Source organism: Pteronotus mesoamericanus, unplaced genomic scaffold, assembly GCF_021234165.1.
Source record: "Pteronotus mesoamericanus isolate MK-2021 breed Mesoamerican mustached bat unplaced genomic scaffold, CSHL_Meso_final contig_20, whole genome shotgun sequence".
NCBI classification, from domain to species: Eukaryota; Metazoa; Chordata; class Mammalia; order Chiroptera; family Mormoopidae; genus Pteronotus; species Pteronotus mesoamericanus.
The window spans coordinates 64,393,165-64,413,047 of NW_026555085.1; the positions used below are offsets into that span (position 1 = coordinate 64,393,165).

The following is a 19,883-nucleotide window of genomic DNA, read 5'->3' on the forward strand; positions in this document are numbered from 1 at the left end:
GTTAACAGCAGTGTTAAAACCCTTCTCCTTTCATCCTACTATCCAGCCTCCTCTACAAAATGCCATTTAACTCTGTTTTTTTAATTGTCAGGTTGGTGTCATAATCTTTGTGGCTTCCAGCTAGCTGGCTCTCTCTGAGTTAAGTGGTTTCTAAGAAACACTCAGCTATTTAGATCATATTTTTGTCATCCTCTGGTGAGACAACCTGTCCTGTAACTAAAGACATTCTGGTGGCCTCTCCCATTAGAGTTGGGCCCCCGTCACCTTCTCCTGACTGCTCACAGCACGGTTCTTAGTCATACTTCAGGGAGTTTTGAGAATGCACTCTTTTCTCACCTTGTTTTTATTCTTGGAACATTTGTTTTAACCACTTATGTAGGAATCCCGGTCCCTATCCTTGGCATAAGTAACCTCATATCATCATACCTTCCTTCCTTCTCTCATAAACTGAAAATATTCTCCAGGCTACTGGGAATTGTGGTTTTATACGCTGACTCTAAAAAGTGTTTTCTGGGGATTGGTACAAAGAAAGGACAATGAGGAATGTGAAGCTAAGACTGAGGTTTAATATCCTAGGATATCTTCTACTAATGATTGAGCCTTCAGTTATTGTTGTATTTATTCGATTCAGTTATTATATAGCTCTCAAGTTCCTAAAAAAGCTCTCCAGGTTGGCACCCTCTACGCGGGAATGAGGACTGCCAGAAGCAGCACAACAAACCACCATGTCAAGAAAAGGATAAACCGTGTCTAAATTTAAATTAACCACAATGAAAGACAGTGGCACATCTAAATTGCAAATGTATTTTTAATGCCAGAAAAAAATTTCAGTAACAAATGCTGATGAAATAAATGTACTGAAAAATCCTAAGTGAAATAGCTTTCTTTATTCATATTCAACCAATATTTATTGAGCACCTTTCACCTAGCCGGCGTGGGGGCTCCCAACCTGGCCCTTACCTTCAGGGAGCTCACAGTCTGCTGAGCAAGGCAACCATTACATAAGCAGATACATTAAAGTACAGGCTTGTGAAGAGAGGGAGGCTAGAGGACCACATGGAGACATGTGGCCGGGAGTCTTTAATGGGGGAGGGGGTCCCTTAGGAAACCAGGTTTGATCTGACATCAATCCTTGAGAAATAATATTGCCTGTACCAAGAATTGCTTATTGTTGACATAATTATAGTTTCATTCATGTTATTGAACCCACTGGACTTTTGCTCAGTATATATACTCACCCAGAGCTGATACCAAAATATACAACAACCAGTAACACAGGACATGGGGCAGTTAGGATAGAAGCTAACCACTGCGCTGGGGCAGCGTCCTGGAAGCTGCCCCGTGTGCTGTGCATGAACTGCTCGACCTTGGAGAGGTCCAGGGGTCCTGTGGAAGGGGCCACAGAGGAGTCGAGTGACTGAGGACCACAGCTGTTTACCAACCACCACAGCTCCCTGGTACATATTGATTGCTTTTCTGTCCTGTGTATACTAGGCTCCTTCTATTGATATAATCTAGGTTAGAATTCAAACTTGACAGGAAAAAACCAAGTCCCTTATTGTTTCAGACAATCTTATTGCACAAGACCAGTCGCTAAGAAAAAACTTATACAATAAAATGAAGTTGCTACATTTTTACAAAGCATTAGTTTTAAGGTATTGAGAACTAACATTTTTCCATATGGTGCTAAATGTGAAGTGTGATATTAAGCTTGCCCAATTTATTTTTCAAATAACATTATTTCAAGAATTTCTAAATTTAGGTAGTTTAAAAATATGCTGAATTTGGGGGGTATCATTTCATGTGAAAAGTTCAAATACCTCTTTCAATGTAAGAAAAAGGAAGACATTTTAGCGGAAGGTTAAATGTATTATTGAATTCACAAAAAGCCAGCAACGGCCAAATACAAAAATTTATGTTATTGCTTATAAGTCAAACATAATTTTACCTCCAGAAGAAGGGAATAATTATATTAATTGAGGTTGGAGGTACCATTGTATTGTCAAGTATAATAATCTTTTTAAATGAGACCTTCATTTTTAATCTGGCAAAATATGATGAGGCTAGTTTTCTGGTATAAATCTAAGCTTTGCAAAATCCAAACATGTAATACTTAGGAAATGCAAATCTTGTACTGTATTTACTATATACTAAACTTTTACAGCCAAGGCAGAAATGCTTACATGAATAGCCAATTTGAACTAAACACTAAATTCATGAATTTACTTTTGTTTTAGCCTGATGTAAATATGAATGGACCACCAGTCAATTCTAATGGAAGTTTGTTTACTTCTCCCTGGTTCTCTTCATTTGAACATGTCAAATACCTACAAATATTTATATGATAACCTATTATAACTTCATCAAATACAATCACTCTAAGGGGAAAGGAAACATTGTTTTTCTTTGACTTTTATCTCAAATTGTAACAGAGTTTGTGCTAAAAGGTGACCTCTAAATCTCTTACATCCTCAGAAAAAGAATCTATCCTGAAAAAAGAACAGTTCTTTTTTTATCATTGGATAAGAGTATTATTATTTAATTTGCACTTTCACATTCATTTATGAGCATTACTCTGGTAAGAGTAAATTATGTCACCGATATTCCCATATGAGCTCATTTGCCTAGAATCAAAAACCGGTTTGAAATAAAGGGAGCTGCACTTCCAAGTGGTTGTGCCCTTTCTAAAATCCAGGAGAAAAAGTGCCAAGTGTTAGGACGAGCCAGGGCCAAGTGTCCCTTCCAAGGCCGTGCAAGAGCTTTACTGGCAATCTGAATATATTAACAGAGAATGCGTTGGGTCCCCATATTTTGTCAGTAAGCCTCCACTTGGCAGGCATATTTTTATTAAGTAGGTTGTTGAAATTACACCTGCATGCTACAGAAATAACCCAAACTCTAAGAAATTTGTAGGTCTGGTCTTAGTATATTTGTAGGTCCCCCCCCCTACTATTTATTAATAGGAAGGCAAAAATATGTCCTTTGAAAGTAGCACCTTATGTTTGTTAGAAGCCATTGAAGCAGCATTGTGGAGGGACCAGCCTAGGCTGGGGGATCTGACCAACCAAGATTTGGACTCCTATTTAACTTCTCAGAGTGTCCTTACCTGTATATGTCTTTGGGGAAATTACACTTCTTTGTAGGTTGTGGGAGAATTAGGAATAATCTATGACAGTGCTGGGCACATAATAAGTACTCAATAAATTGTAGCTTTTGATTTTGTGTTCTTTTGTGGTGGTTTTGCCTGCTCTTCAGAGGCAGGATCTCCCCAAACACCAGAGCTGTGGTAACCTAGACTGTGTCTCATGCCTACACCAGTTCTCCACAGTGGGGAATTCTGCCCACTAGGGGACATTTGGCACCGTCTGGAGACATATCTGGCTGTCACTTGAAAAGGGAGGGGGGAAGGTGCTCCTGGCATCTAGTAGGGAGGCTCAAAGAGGCTGCTAAACATTCTACAATGCAAAGAACAGCCCTCCCTCCCCCAACAAAGAAGTACCCAGCCCGGAACAGCAATGGTGCTGAGGTTAAGAAACCCTGGCCAAAGCAGTAATCACAATAAATTCTAGAGCCAGAGAAGCCATAGCAACAGTCAGAAAATTCATCATAAATTTCAAATTCTCCATAAAGGGAATGAAGGACAGTCTTGGAAATAAGCATAAAATAAGTACAAATAACTATTGAACAGGCTGCCTAGTAGGTGGGTGTGGGTGGGTGTGTTTGTGATTTATTTTGAATTTTTCTTTTTTTTTTTTTAACAGTACACCCATCCTTGCTTCAGATGTGTATGTGCCTGAGTGCATATGTGTGTGTGTGTGTGTGTGTGTGTGTGTGTGTGTGTGTTGAAGTCAATGTTCTGTACCACCAAACTAGAATAACTGGTAACTTGCCCCATACAAAGAGGGCTTTCAGTAATGCCAAAAATGTTCCATCCTATGAAACAAAAATATCCGTATGGGTGTCTACATATCTAGGCACCTAAGATCAGTATATGTCATAGTTTAGTGTATAAAAAGGTTTAAATGTTTACTGTATGAACAGGTTTATTGTATATGCTTTAATGTATAAAATTATTATGAAAAAAATAAAAGAAAAGAGAGAGAATCTGTGATACAATCCAAACAGGAGCTGTACTAAAGTGAACTTTGTTTTGGAGGCTGCGCCACGCAAACCGACAGTATTAACTTTAGAGCTTTTATGGACCCTTTGTACTTTTGAAATTGCTGTAGATGATAAAAGCAACTGAAGTGCTGTTACAAATCACACTTATTCAAACTGGTCCTCCCAACTCAATGACTTTTATTAATGTCCTATGGGTTTTAAAGTAAAAACCTCATTTATATTTTAAAAAAAATCATCACTAATTCAGAAAGTCTTGTTTCTTTTGAACCCAAGTTAGTGAAATCATACAACTCTAACATATTTTGGGTTCTCACTTGAGGAATGTATTTTCAAACCATTGCAAGAAACAAAGAGCCCAGGGAATGTCTGGGGTAGAAGTAGGTAAAAAAAATGAGAAAAGAGATAAAATTTAGTAGTAATGAGCATTCTATTCCCTCCCCAAATGTCTTGAATAAACATGTATGGATGGTTTTCCTGCTTTGTCAGGATGTAAAAAGTGTCAGAAGATACACTTATCTTATAATAAGGTAATAATTTGGTTCATTTTATACTATTTAATTAATTTATTTGAAATATGTATTTGAAAATTATTCATAGGAATAAATGTCTAATCCTGCAAATAGAAATGAGGAAGATTATTTGAACTACTGAGAACCTGAATTTTCTGCTCAATATGTTTTTAAAAAGTAAAAAGGATTGGTACTACTGAAACACTGTGCGACCACCTCAGGAAAGAGACTCTGGCCCTCAGGCCACCAAATACCAACTGGCAGTAAAGAAACACTCAATCTTTGAGATAATATATTAAAAAAAAAAAAAGAATTGACAGCATAGGCAAGTCTGTGGTTGAGAAATCAGGTTTGAACAATAAGGACTCAAATTCTACTTTGTGCTTAGTTCATAGGAACAGAAGGGGTTTAAGGCTACTATGAAAAGTGCATTGAGTTGCAGCTCTTGAGAGTCTAGTCCTAAATTTAGTGAGAGAATTTGGTGTGTCTCAGTTCCCTACGTCCTAGAATCAGTGGCTTTTATAAAACGGTGGCATGGCCTGAGCAAAGGCTGAGGAGGAGCGACTGAAATCTACAAGGTCTGAAGAATGTTATTGACAAGAGCAACAAGGGGAACATGAAAGAGGTGAGTTCAAGCCAAAGGAAAGATCCTACTTTAAACAGCAGGCTGCAAACTTAAGAATCTCATCCATCCCATAAAAACAGAAAATTTGTATCATTTCTTTTTTATGTCGATGAATTCATGGATTATTAATATGTAATGAATTTTAGAGAAAACTGAGGTAATTTGGGGATTATTTTCCGAATCAAAGTGAAGGAAGACGAGCATCCCCACTCTGTCAGGGGCAAACAGGCAAAGAGCCTGGGTCTGGGCAGATGAAGGCTGACTCCTGTATCCATCCTCATGTGAACGTGCCCCTACCACGTGGCGGGCGCCAGGCTACACGCACCACAAAGGCAATGACCATGCCGGCCTCAAACAGGTAACTGGCTAGTGGGACACTGCCCAAGTCAAATGATCATTAGAATCATGGATGTCCACCATTCTGTAAATATTTCCTTGAGTTCTTGATGAGGTCCTGCAGACTATTTCCATCTTGTATTTACCCAACTGAGAGTATAACAGCTACTCGCATTGAAAATGTCTTTCTTCAGGAAGAGCTGAGGTTTAGATAAATCTTTGTAACTGTGAAAAAGCCTGAAATCCTTTAGCTCCAGCTCTTTGAGGAGGCTGTACCAGAACCGCACTACGCTGCTGTCGCTGCCACCGACCTCGAACCCAGGCCAGTGGAGATGGATCTCGAAGATGAGCTGTCCAATTTGCTCAAGGACATCTTCCAGAATAAGATTTTCCAAAACTTTCCATTCTGCACTTTCCAGATCTGCTTTGAGAACATCAATCTGTAACAAAATGATAAAATGAGATTAGCAGATTCAATAAACGTTGCTTAAAATGCCATCTTGGTATCAGGAACATCACTGTTTCACTACCTTCCCAGAAAGCAGAATTTTTCTTTTCCTTTTGTTTTCTTTTTTCTTTCTTTATATTTTAAGTTATTGATATTTTGAGAGAGAGAGAGAAGCATTGATTTGTTGTTCCATTTATTTATGCATTAATTGGTTAATTCTTGCATGAGCCCTGACCAGGGATTGAACCCACAACCTTGTCATATCAGGACAAGGCTCTAGCTAACAGCCATGGACAGCAGAATTTCTCGAGTTTTAGAATAAAGGCCTTGTTCAAATGGCCATTTATGAATTTCTAACTGCACTCCACACCAAATATTAATATACAAATAATGAAATGCCAGTCAGAGGTCATAATGGACCCCCTTTCTTTCTGCCCAATGAGAATGAATGTCCAAGAAGAAGATGCTAGAGTGTATGTATCATGAAGCTCTGTGTCCACAGCCTCCCCTCGAAGCTTACATGCTGCACAGGGGAACCCAAGTGTGACCAGACACAGTAGCAGCCTGCAGGGAGGGACTGACAGAGAACCACTGCCTGCAGGACCACCTCACAAACCACACCCACCCCAACTTCAGCAGAACCGGAAGCCGGGGAAAGAGACCTCAAGTATCTGAATATGGGGCTTGTAAAAAAATTATTCCATGATTTCTTTAAAAAGTATATACCCGTACAACATTCTAAAAATAAAAAAGGCAAAAATACCATTCTCTGTTCATTTAATGAATACAAGTTCCCATTCTGGGTGAGATAGAATATAGAAAAAAAGAGTAGGATGGGAAAGATTTTTGCAATTAATTAAGTGATGAGAATCAGCTCCTTGTTGCTGGCTTTGTGCAAAATCCATTAGAATAACAGAACTCCAAATATCCCCAGAAAGCAATGAAAGCTAATTACTCACCGAGAGCCTATATGTACCTGGAACTCTGCTAAGCACTTCATCTTGCAATATCCATTTACTCCCCTTAACAGCTCTACAAGGGTGACTTTCTTAGCATCCCTCTTCAGAGTTTAGGAAATCAGACTCACAGTGCCCCATCCTGCCGCACCGCTGGGGAGGCAGGGGCGAAATGTGAACCAAGTCTGTGCACGGGCCCATGTTCTCAACCACTGCACAATGTTGACTCCCCATGAACCACGAAAGGAAAAACAGTAACTCAGAGTCCCTAGAAGGCTTTTGGTTTGGAAAACAAAGGGCTATTGGAGAGTGAATGAGGGTCAGTGTGTAGAACTGATGTTATTGACATCACCATTTTACATTTGCAGAGAACTTTCTATCTCAAAGAATTGTAATCTTGGTGCAACAGTCCTATCGACAGACAAGGATTTGGTAAAGGCGACTTGTCTGCTGCCAAGTAACGGAAGGGCAGTGGGAGTGGGTGTTAGACCACACTGAGGAAGCTGACAGCATTCAGACGCCAACTGGAATAATGAGGGTGGAGGGAATCGCTGTGATAGGGCAAAGGCCGGCATCCCAAGCGGTGACGTCACACACGACCCTATCAGCTCTTCAGGAAGCGGTCGATCAAAGTCACTGATGTCTTGCCCATGCAAGTAAAATACCTTTTGACGGTTTAGAAGGATGGATAAGGACTGAGATCATTTCTGCCCCAACCTCTCCTCTCTCTCAGGGTATCTCTGTTTGATAAGTTTCTCAGATACAGCTGAGTCATAAGGCTCTCAGTGCAGTGATAACATGTCTTGTGGGATTTCAGAGTTGGATGGAGAGGATGCATGGAATTTAGACATAATTGCTCCACGAAAATGGCCTTTGCCCGGCATCCTGCGGTCCTGTGGGACATGCCTTCATTCTCTGGTCTTGGAGAGCACCCCCTGGTCCACCAGGGAAAGAGTGATGATGATAACAACCCTAAGGTTACAAAGAGGCCTTAGAAAAGGCTAGATCTCTATAACCAACTGGCTGATTCAATGGTTCCAAAATCAGAGAGAAACATTAAAAAAAAAAAAAAAAAAAAAAAAACCTTTCTTTCCTGAAAGCAACAGAGCAAAGGCAGGTTCCATGTAAACATACACAAGACTAAAATAATTGTCAGCTGGACACAAAAGAATTAATTCACCCTTTTTTCATCTCTGTGGTCCTGACACTTGCTTGGCTTTGTTTAATTTTTAAAATCTTAAGCAAAATATTCCTGAGTTAGGGTAATTAAGCTGCTAAAAGAAATAGTTAATCAAGACTTCATACCATTTTTCTAATTGGTATAGAAAATATCCAAAACCCAAAATCAACATTTGCAGTGGCATTAATCAACATTAATGTGCGTTCACATTATCAAGAATTTCTTAGGCTCCTCATAGATTTATTTTTTTACTGCGGTTTTCTGTGAGTTTGCCTATGCTGAAGGATCAATAAAGCATGAAAGGGACACGTTAAAGTCAATCAACCTAAAATCATCCTAAAAACTATATAAGTATGAAGTATAGAGAAGTATACTTTACATATTTTTCCAAATGTTTTTTAATTAAGCTGTTAATCACAAGTTACAAATAACTGGAAAATAACCAAATTATTAGGTTAAATCATAGCAAATATATGCTTCCTATGGAAATCCAGTTTTTACTTACAAAATACTAACCCATTCTAAAGAGCAAAAAGCATATTCAGACATGACAACATCCCTACCCCCTTTTGATTTCAGTGACTGAAAATTCTCCACTTCAATCAGAATTGCACAGGTCGATCTAACGCATTCAGCCCAGGCATCATGACCCCGAGGAGCCCAGAGAGCCAAAATGCTGTGACTAAAACATTGTTTTCTCTCACAGTGTGCTTTTTCTATTTCTTGCATTTCACAATGTTCTATTACCACTATTTTTCAAATGTAATTTCCATTATTACTGCTCAACGCACCCAATATTATTGTTATTATAGGCACTAAAGATCTCTAAGATATGTCAATTTTAATATTCTAATATCAATTTTCAATACTTGTGGCACTAAAAAATCATGCAAATGATCATATCGGAATAATCAAGTGCCAATCCTAATACAGTGAGGTTAAATCGAGTTTTTTGAAGAAAAGGAAACAACCAAGTGTTAACTCTCTGCAATCTCTGAAATGAAGACATTCTTGGGTAGAAGGGTCTCAAAGAAGTTAAATGAAACAACTTTTTGGTATCATTTCAGAGGCATTAGAAGTGTCCTCTGATCGAAAATTATCTCCTTTTCCTTATGCCTGAAGTATATAATAAATCACCTTTACAGACTTTTTGAGAAAATAGGAAATTTAATTTTAACTAGATGAAGTTGTGAGGCCACCTGGCAGCTTCCTCACTGCGGGCACAAGCTTACTCCTGTGTTCATCCACCCAGAAGTGAGGGCTGAGGGGAGGGGGCACGGGTAGAGAAGGGGCATCAACTCTTGTATTAGCTTGCTGGGGCTGCTGTGTAATGAAGTATCACAAACTGTGTGGCTTCAAAGTATCACACACGTTCCCTGGCTTCTGTACAACTCTGATCTCCGTCTTCATGTTCCCATTGTGTTAACCCTGTGTGTCTGTGTCCAAATTTACCCTCTTTATAAGGACATGAGTTATATTGGATTAGGGGTCCACTTTACCCTAGCCTGACACTATTTAAACTACTTTCACCTGCAATGATCCTCTAACTAAGGTCACCTTTTGCGGTGCTGGGCTTAGGACTTCAATATATGAGTTTGGGGGGCACACAATGCAACCCACAACAGTGCCTGAGGTAGCTATCACTATAGAGCTTTGGCAAGACAGTATGAGTTTGGGAGCCAATTCCCCAGGCCAATGCCTAGGGATAGGGTCCTGGGCCAGAGAGCCAAGGGCCAGCAACCATCGGAGGCAATTATGGACAACTTCCTGCCAGTTCTTATACCAGCCAACACTGGCAGTTCCAACCTTGCTGAGTGTCAAAGCCAGAGCGGGTCAGCAAGCCTCCAAGGCCAATTAAAACCACCATCATGAAACCTCTGTGCTCCATTCCCTGGTTCCTTCTAGGCCACATAACCAGGCCCAGCAGGTGCAATTTGTCTTTGGCACCCTCCCATTCCCTTTGCTGCAACTCCCTCCTTCCAGGACTCCTTCAGGCACTCCGCATTCTCATGCCTACAGCTCCCCACCTGAGCCTGATCCTCTTCAGAGCGGCTCTCCTGCAGGACAGATTTTGTTACGTGCCAGCTGGCTCCCAAGAGGGTAAAAATGGAAGCTGCAACACCTGTAAAGGCCTAGGTCTGGGACTCACCAGCATCACTTCCACTGCACTCTATTGGTCAAAGCAAATCATAAGGCCAGCCCAGATCCAAGGGGAGGTGAAACAGATTCCAGCCCTTGAGGGGAGGAATGGTGAACACAGAAAAGATCAGGTGAATTGTTCATAGCCATGTGTGCAATTAATTGTCCCCAGTGATTAAAAGCCATGTTACTTTACATACCAATCCTTGAATGAACTAAAGTTATCACAGTAGATATGAACCTTTAATGGACATAAGCAACACTCCAGGAAACATGAATAATAAAAGCTTTATTCATCAGAATATTATTAAAGAAGGGACATTAATTAAACCATGGCATTTACTATTAGAGCTGGCTTTCCTCGAAAGTTGGCAGAGAACCTAGATATCCAGTGGATTAAGAATGACTAATAAAAAAATATTGAAAAGGACAAGTAAATATGTATGAGTCTTAAATGGCATATTAGGCTACCAGGGATGCGATAACAAAATGCCACAGACTAGACTACTTTAACAATGGAAACTTAGTTTCTCACAGTTCTGGAAGCTAAAAGCCCAAGAGCAAGGTGTCAGTAGGTTTGGTTTTTCTGGGGCCTCTCTCTTTGGCTCACGGATGGCTGCTTCCTCCTTGTGTCTTCGCGTGGCCTTTCTCCTGCACGTGAGCACTCTTGGTATGTCGTCTTCTTCCCACAAGAACACGAGTCCTATTGGACTAGATCCCCGCTCTTATGACTTCATAACTTTAAACACAGTCACACTGAGGGGTTAGTGCTTCAATCTGTGAAGTATGGAGAGGGCATGATTCAGTCATAATAGACATAAAATAAGTAGGTACTCTTGCTGTACTCTAGTTAGAGACAGCCAGTTGCTCTCCACCAAGAGTTTTGAAATACACTCCTGTTACTGTTATGGCAGCCTGGCTTCTGGAGGACCAGCACTTGCCTCTCCTCTGGAATTAATGGCTAACTCCAGTTCTGGGTAAAAAATGCGAGCCAGTTAACTCATTGAAGGTGAGCCATAGAGTCTGTGGCAGACTTTATTTTCCAAGGATGGCCTCACCATTAATTCTCATCTCACAATATGGCCTTGACACTCCTCCCATCAAGAGATGGGGCTGGTGTCGCCACCCCCAGAGATGGCTTCATAGGGCGCAGCCTGCGTAGCTACACCAGGCCCTACATTTAGAAGGCAACTTGATTTCATGCCCTGTTGTCCTTGACTTAAAATCCTTAGTAAGTTTTGAACAAGGGGCCCTGCATTTTCATTATTCACTGGGCCCCACACATTATTAGTCCTGCCTGGGGCCCTCCTTGGACTCCCGATGGGCTTGTGACTATTGACTAACAGAGTATAATAGAAGCGACTCTAGGTAACATCCAAGCCTGAGCACAGAAGGTGATGCAGCCCTTGTCGTCTTCACCGGTACACTCACCCTTGTGAACATTAGCCACTGGGCAAGGTGCCTGCCAGCCCTGGAGCCACCACTGTCGGGACATAAGAAAGTCCAAAGGAGCCTTTGCAGAGAGACCACATGAAGACGCCCTGAATCAGTACAAAGCGAGAGATGCCTGGACAACCCAGCTGCTGCCGCCATCATCTGACTACAACCGTTTGACAGCATCTGAGTCAGGACTGCTCAGCAAAGCCTGTCCCTGGCACTGACCCGAGAGCCTGAGAGGTCATAAAATGACCAACTGCCATTGTTTCAAGAAACTTAAGTTTTGGGAGTGAGTCATTATGTAACAGTAGATAACTAGAACAGGCACCAAGTATTGTTTAGGTAAATATTCTTTTTAAAAGTTAAAAGTTACTTGTATAGTGTCACAGCCCATATATTTCAAAGCTGTGATTCCCAGAAATTAATATACAGGGTCCAGCAGAGGTAAGGCCATTGAGTGTGGTTGGTAGGGTATGTGAATGTCTCACACAAGATTGACAGCAATTTGAACATTTCACCTAAAATGTCATAAACAAGTATACACATTCGTAATATTATACACATTTGTTTTTCTTTATTTATTAAATAATGACTAAACATGATACACATTTATTAGGGGCATTATTTGTTCCAGATCCTGTATATTTAGCCAAAAGTATTTTCTTATTAAAAGAACCAATACATGGTCATTATTTAAAAGTTCAAACTACAGATAAATAAAAAGAAAAGGAATTAAAATACCCATAATCTAGAGTTTAAAAACAGTTAACTCTTGAACACCTAGTATATGAGACATTTTTCTTTACTATAAACACACATTACAGCATGCACAGGCATAATTCAAATACACATGTTGTTTATACAATCCAAATTACACTGTGTTTTCAAGCTTGGTTTTCTTATTTTATCTTATTACTTTTTATTGTTTATACTATTACAGTTGTTACCCTTTTCCCAACCTGCTTTTTTTTTTTACAAAGATTTTATTTATTTACTTTTTAGAGAAAAGGGAAGGGAGGGAGAGAGGGAGAGAAACAATGTGCGAGAGATACATTGATGGGTTGCCTCTCGCACATCCTCAACTGGGGACCTGGCCTGCAAACCAGGCATGTGCCCTGACTGGGAATCAAACCAGCGACCTTTTGGTTTGCAGGCCAGCACTCAACCCACTGAGCAACACAAGCCAGGGCAAAACCTGCTTTTTAATATAACAGACCATGAACATCTTTCCAGGCCAATAAATTTCCATATAAAGTGTTCTCTCAAACACTGTCCCTCCGAGCTTTCATAAGAATGTGATGGAGGGAACTGAAGCCCACCCCGACACCCCCCGCAGGAGTTAGGGTCATGTGGCTGAGGCCCCACCTCCTCAGAGGGCTGCCTCGATTGAATAGGACAACTCCACTTTTCTCTCTTTTGTATATTTGGAATGCCTTGCAAGTTTTTGCTTGAAAAAGAACTTTCCTGCTTAAGAGAAAAAATTTGAAAGCCTCCACCTATATAACCCATTTTTTAAAAGAACTTTTATTTGTATTTATTTATTATTTATTTATTTATTAATCCTCATCTGAGGATATGTTTATTAGTTTTAGAGAGAGAGAGGAAAGGGAGAGGGAAAAACATAGATGTGAGAGAGCAACATCTATCAGTTGCTACCTGTTCACACCCCGACCAAGGATCGAACTCACAACCTAGGTATGTGCTCTGACCGGGGCACAACTCTTTGGTGTTGTGGGGGAAGGTACGGGAATGCTCAAATCAACTGAGCCACCCGACCAGGACAACAGCTTCTACATTGCTACAATTTACTTAACCCATGCCTCTTCTGATTGACATTTAATCTCTTTTCAACTGGATGATATTACAAATTGATGGGATCAACAACTTGTAGCTAAATATTTAAGCGTGTTCTATCATTTTCTTAGAATAAGAATACCCCCAGAAGTGGAGTCGCAGGTTCAAAGGATAAGCACGATTTACAACTTTTAATAATTTTACTAACCTGAAACCCCTTCCTGCCCCTGCTCTTGAGAAACAGGACAAACAGGTTGTGCTAAGGGGTAGCCCTGTGCGGATGCACGACATCGTCATCGGCCCGATCAGCACCACTTGTCTTCTCACCCCAAAGCCATGTGACACTCGGGAACATTCCTAAACATACCTGTACCCTTAGGTCTGAAGAGTTCACTAGACGAGACACAACCTGCCTGCCACTTAAAGAAAGACAGACAAATCAATTTTAACTAACTACATGTTAAATCGTCTTTTCATAACTTTTTTATTTAAAACATTAATAAAAAGTACTTTATCTATTGTTTTATATTAAATCTTTAAAAGGATATAGATTCTTTTTCCACCCAGGAAATGTGTGTTAAAGCTTAAAACTGGCTATTACCATCTATTATAAAGCTGATTAACCATTATATTAATAAAAATCCCTGGCTAAGAGCCAAAAGCTACATGAGTTACACCAATAAAACATCAGTATTAACCATCCAGCTTCTCTCTCCACTGACACAGGAAAAGGGACTTCCCCTTCAGGCCATAGCTGACCTGCAAACACAGCTGCTCGCCTCAGCAGCAGCTGTTTGTTTGGGGGGACAGAGTCGCGCACTCAAGGATATTTACATATACAGCTCCCATTCTGTAAAAGACAGATTCCTGAAAAGGAGTGTGGAACTTGAGTTTTGTAATTGGACTCATATTATGGAAATTATTATTTATTGACCACTCATCTAGTTATTTATTAATAGTTTTAAAAGTTTGATTATAATCAGTTACTCCCGCAAAATCAAGCTATATTCATTATCTGTATTCATTACAGTTTAGATCAGTACTAAGTCATAATTTTAAATGTTCTTCTTTTTGGATTAATTATGAAAAGTTGTTTTTAATGATTAAAGTAAATTCGAGCTTTATATGTCTGGTCTACTTAAAGCAAGATGTGTATATCTGCACCTGCAAAACTAAAGCTGACCACATTAGAAAGAAGATCATGTTTTTGTAGAAAAATAGAAAAAATTAATCTATCTTAAATGAACAAGAGGATTAAAAGTCTCTTTTAGAGCCTTCAACTTTAAACACGTTAAATGGGGTTCAATTATCACTGTTGGCCAGCAGTAATGTAACATTACAAGATTTCTGCTACCACCAGGCACAGGGAGATAAGACTGGCCCTGCATATTATGAGAGATATTAAAGGCCACTCTAAGCTAATGTAGGACCAATTCTGAACTTATAATAAAAGAAAGTAAGTTTTATGTAATGATCAGCTCTCAGAAATAATCTCTGCAGGGGAGCAACGCTCAGCAAATGTTTTGTTTTTTTTTTAAATAAGGAAACATTTACAAAGACTTCTTTTTTTTGCCAGATCTCCAGCCTATTCCAAAAAAAATCCAACCTGAAGCTGCTTAGCAAGTCTCTTCTGGGTGTGGTGGGGTCAGGGACAGGTAATTGGTGAGCTGGTGACAGGTCAAGTCAGGAGTCAGCACGGCTATGGATCACATACAACAGCAAGGAACCAAGCAGTGCAAATTCAGGCAGGATTGGAGGTGGCAGCAAGGGACCTGGCCAAGGGCAGAGTCAAGCAGGCAGGCAATGGCAGGACCAAGGACAGCGCCAGGAAGTGGCTTTAATTTATTTCTACTCCACTTCCCTGGGCAGCTGAAAACAACATGCCAATCTCTGACCTTAGATCACAATCCTGTGCCTCAAAGCTACATTACCTGGTTAATTTATTTTTCTGGCCTAATCCTATGTAGGCAAGCATTTTTAAGTATTTCCAGAAGGAGATAAGACATAAAATATAAACATGTATAAAGTATTCCTAAACAAATGGATGTGTAATCAAATAAATGACCAAGTAAACACCCAAATGAAATGTTCTTCAGCCAAAAATGTTCTTGAGGTTCAGTAGGAGGCCTTAGAAGTGGGGCCGAGTCCATCTGAGAGCATGGCAGGGCCAGCAGCGTCGCTTAGGCTACATGAAACATGGCCCAAGTGCAAAAAGCAAGCACTAATTTAGGGGGACACAAAATAAACTCATTGGGCTATTTAGCTATTTTTCAATATACTGAAATACAAGTTAAAAATAACACTGTGCTGGGGTAAAAATTAGGAAAGGGTCAGCAGTGAGTGAAGTCAAGGCTTAGAAGACAGAGAGGAGAGGCGATGAGGGAGCAGGAGAGACCTCAGGCTGTGTGGCTGTATGTCAGGGTCGTCTTGATGGCCTCCATTTCTGGACCCTGTATGGACGTCTAGGGAAATATATTTCATGGTTTCCACTCATTTGTTGATATGTCTGACTCCCTCCCCTTATTTGGGCTGTAAGTTCTTCCAGGGCATGGCCTAACTTCTCTTCAGTATCAAGTTTCTGTGAGAGTTCCTGACAGGCATCCTATCGGTATAATATCCTATCAGTTAACAAGTCCTGTCCCTTCAGCCTCTGCAACATCCGACAGCCAGCCCCTCTTTTCTATGCCTCACCTCCACCACCGTGATCACCTTACTTACAACCCCACTGACTGAAAGGGAGGAGGAAGGAATCAAAGGCTGGAAGTCAGGAATGAGGGCAGCTATGGATTCCATCCTTCTGTTCTGCACAAATGGCGTGAGGGTCTTGATTATCAACATGTCATGAACCCTACACTGTAGCTCAATACAATTCTTTGCTATTCCTGAAAATGCCATGAAATGTCCCACCCTCGATCCTTTGTTCATGCAACTTTCTCCATGTGGAACATCAAATGAAAGTTCCTACCTCTCCACTCCACCAACACACAAGGCTTCATAGTTGTCCCTCAAGTACAGGGTGAATATCATGTTCTTTAGGAAACTTCAGTTGTTGGGGTTATTCAAAAACCCTTACCCTCAGGCTCTTAAGCAGAAACAATATTCTAAGAAGGAGCTGTTTACCTTAATTCTGGAAAGACTTAGAAATATATGTAAATTGCCTTTCTCTTCTGGGATATTTCACTGGCATTAAACTGCAAAGCTCCCATCCCAGACATTTTCTAGTTAAATGATTCCAACCCCTGAATAAAGAAATAGAGAACACCAATACATAATTCTATATGTGGCATTTTTTGTTGTTGTTGTTCTGTTGTGTATAATGCAGTAACTTGTTCAGATGTAAATGCATAGGAGTGCTTCGGAATGCTATGGGGCAGAGCTGTGTTGTCCTATACAATAGCTACTCACCATGAGTGGCCGTGTAAGTTTTAAATTATTTAAAATCAAGTAAAATTAAAATTTTACTTCCTCTGCCACATTTCAAGTGCTCAGTAGTCTTCTGTGCTAGTGGCTACCACGCTGGATAGTGCAGCCATAAGACATTTCTGTAGTCACACAAAGTTCTACGGACGGTGCTGGTCAGAGTGTCACATGCATCAGAATCATCTGGAGAGCTTGTGAATACACAGCTGCTGACTCAGCAGATCTGGAGCAGGGCCTGAATATTTGCATTTCTACCAGAAGCCCAGCTGATGGTGAGACTGCACTTTGAGAACCACTGGACTTGGCTGGCCCTCTGGGTGAACTTCTCGTAGTGTGTGTGCACAGGAGTCTTGGCTTTGGCACAGGCCAGGTTCCCCCCTTTCTCATGAGCAGAAGCAGAAAGCATCTACCCCCTGGTAATCTGTGGGAAAGTATAGATGGTTTTCTAACTCCAGCTGTTTTTTTTTTTAATGAGGATATGGTTAGGTCAGACTATTCTAAACAATCACCAAGGTGTCAGTGAGGCTTGTGCTCCCTGGAACTATGAACAAAAATATGTGTTTGTGGCTATGAGCATTTTTCTAAGAATATTGGGGTCACTGGGACCTTGGTTCTGAGGCCAGTGCCTCATCACATGGGCCTGGGGCAGGTTCTTTAGCCGCTCTGTGACTCAGAGGAAAACAACAGGGCTATCTTGAGGTTAAAGGAGAAATGCACAGAAGGCACTATGCACAGCGCTTAAAACAGTGTATGTGCCCCATCCGTGTTAGCTGTTACCCTTCTCACAGATTCTCAACAGGGTCCATAACCCCTCCTACCAGTTAAGGTTGCCTTGTTTAAGCTAATATTGAAGTGTGCCTTCTTTGCACCACAGCAGCTACGTTTGGGGAGATGATTCAAAGGAAGAATTAAAAGTCAGTACAGGAACTATATGGAGGTATTTCAAACATGATAACCAAGAACCATCTCTGAACAGCACATCGGCAGGTGAAATTGAAAACAGAGTTTCTGCAACTGTATTTCCATCTGACAAGAGGGATGAGAGGTAATTCCCTGTGCCCTGGACTGGACTATAAACTCCATGAAGGCAAATCATTTATTTTTGAATCCTCAGCTTCTAACACACTGCCAGAAACTATTAAAAAAGAATTGAGAGTCCTGGCTGGTGTTTGGGTATTGCCCTGCAAACTGTAAGGTCACCAGAGAGATTCCCAGTCAGGGCATGTACATGGGTTGTGGGTTCAGTCTCTGAATGGGGCACATACAAGAGGCAACTGACCGATGTTTCTCTCACATCGATGTTTCTCCCCCTCTTTCTCCCTCCCTTCGCCTCTCCCTAAAAAAAATAATAATAGTTGAGGCTTCTGGCCAAGATGGTGGTATAGGCAGACATGGCTCACCTCTTCACACAACCATATCAAAATTACAACTAAAATATAGAACAACCATCACTCAGAACCATCAGAAATCAAGTTGAATGGAAGTCTGACAACTATGGAATTAATGAAACCACATCCATCCACACTGGTAGGAGATGCACAGACAAGAAATGGGCTGGTCCCTCACCCACATATGGTGGATAAAAATTCAGGAGGGATATCTTGGGAGTGAGGAGTCCCAGCCCACATCAGGCCCCCCGTCTAGGGTTCCAATGACAGGAAGATAAGTCCCCACAATTTTTGGCTGCAAAAACCAGTGGGGATTGAGTTGGTGGAAGAAACTTCTGGAGCCCCAAGCAGTTCCTCTTAAAAGAACCCACACACGGACTCACATACTCAGACACACGCACTCTGAGCTCCAGCACAGGGGTAGCAGTGTGAAAGGCACCAGTGGCACACAGGGAGAAGCTGAAGTGTCTGGCATCAAGATGAGCAGAGGCCATTGTCCCTTTTCTAAACCTGCTGCCACAGAGCTAGCAAGCTTGTGCCATATCTGAGACTCCATCAACCTGGCTAACACTGTTTGACCTGCCCTGGAGCTCCTCAGAGACTCCATCCCACACAAATTACAGGCCCACCCAAGCTGCTTTTCCATATGAATGGCTGGTCTTGGCTCATGCTTCACAACTTCCTAAATCCTTTCAAACAAACAACAGCTGGCCTCAGTGAGCCCCAGGCCCAGCACTAGCAGCAACCAGCCTAGATTCACAGCTTGGTTTCACCTGGGAATCTCCAAGCCCAGCACCAGTGGCAGCCATCTCAGATTGCCTTATAGCTTAGGCAGGGTGGCCCTGGGCAAAACACAGATGGGAACTAACCCTGGCCGGTACCACCTGGGGAACCCCAGGGCCAGGGCACTCAGTGGACAGCTTCAGACCACATTGGAACACCACCACCCTGCCCCTGCAGTGCTGATCCTCAGTGGAGGGCAGAGGTTGCTGGTAAGTGGTCCCAGCTAGTTCTTACAACTGACTGACTTGGGTAAATCCTTCCCATTGATCTGCCAACAGCAACCAAGACTCAACTACAAGAGGAAGGTGTACTCGGCCCACACGAAGGGCTTATGTCCGGTACCCAACATGGGTGATAGGGGAGGCTGTGCCACTGGACCTTACAGGATGCCTACTATGTTAGGCCATACCGCCAAGACACAGAGTCAGAGCAGCTCTACCTAATACATAGAAACAAACACAGGGAGGCTGCCAAAATGAGGAGACAAAGACACATGGCCTGAATGAAAGACCAGATCAAAACTCCAGAAAAAGAGCTAAATGAAATGGAGATAAGCAATCTCTCAGATACAGAGCTCAAAACACTGGTTGTAAGGATGCTCAAGGAACTTAGTGAGAACCTCAACAGCATAAAAAAGATCCAGTCAGAAACAAAGGATACACTAATTGAAATAAAGAACAATTTACAGGGAAACAACAGTAGAGTGGACAAAGCCAAGAATCAAATCAATGATTTGGAATATAAGG

The 19,883-nt window shown here is 41.3% G+C and overlaps 1 protein-coding gene across 1 annotated transcript in view; it reads right to left on the reverse strand.

Moving 5' to 3' along the window:
- Nucleotides 1–5,717: 5,717 nt before the first annotated feature.
- The window catches only part of METTL24 (methyltransferase like 24), an 88,921-nt gene continuing 74,755 nt past the window's right edge, over nucleotides 5,718–19,883 (reverse strand). The window contains exon 5 of the mRNA XM_054568892.1: nucleotides 5,718–6,032. Within this exon, the coding sequence (XP_054424867.1) occupies nucleotides 5,718–6,032 (315 nt within the window). The remainder of the gene's footprint in view (nucleotides 6,033–19,883) is intronic.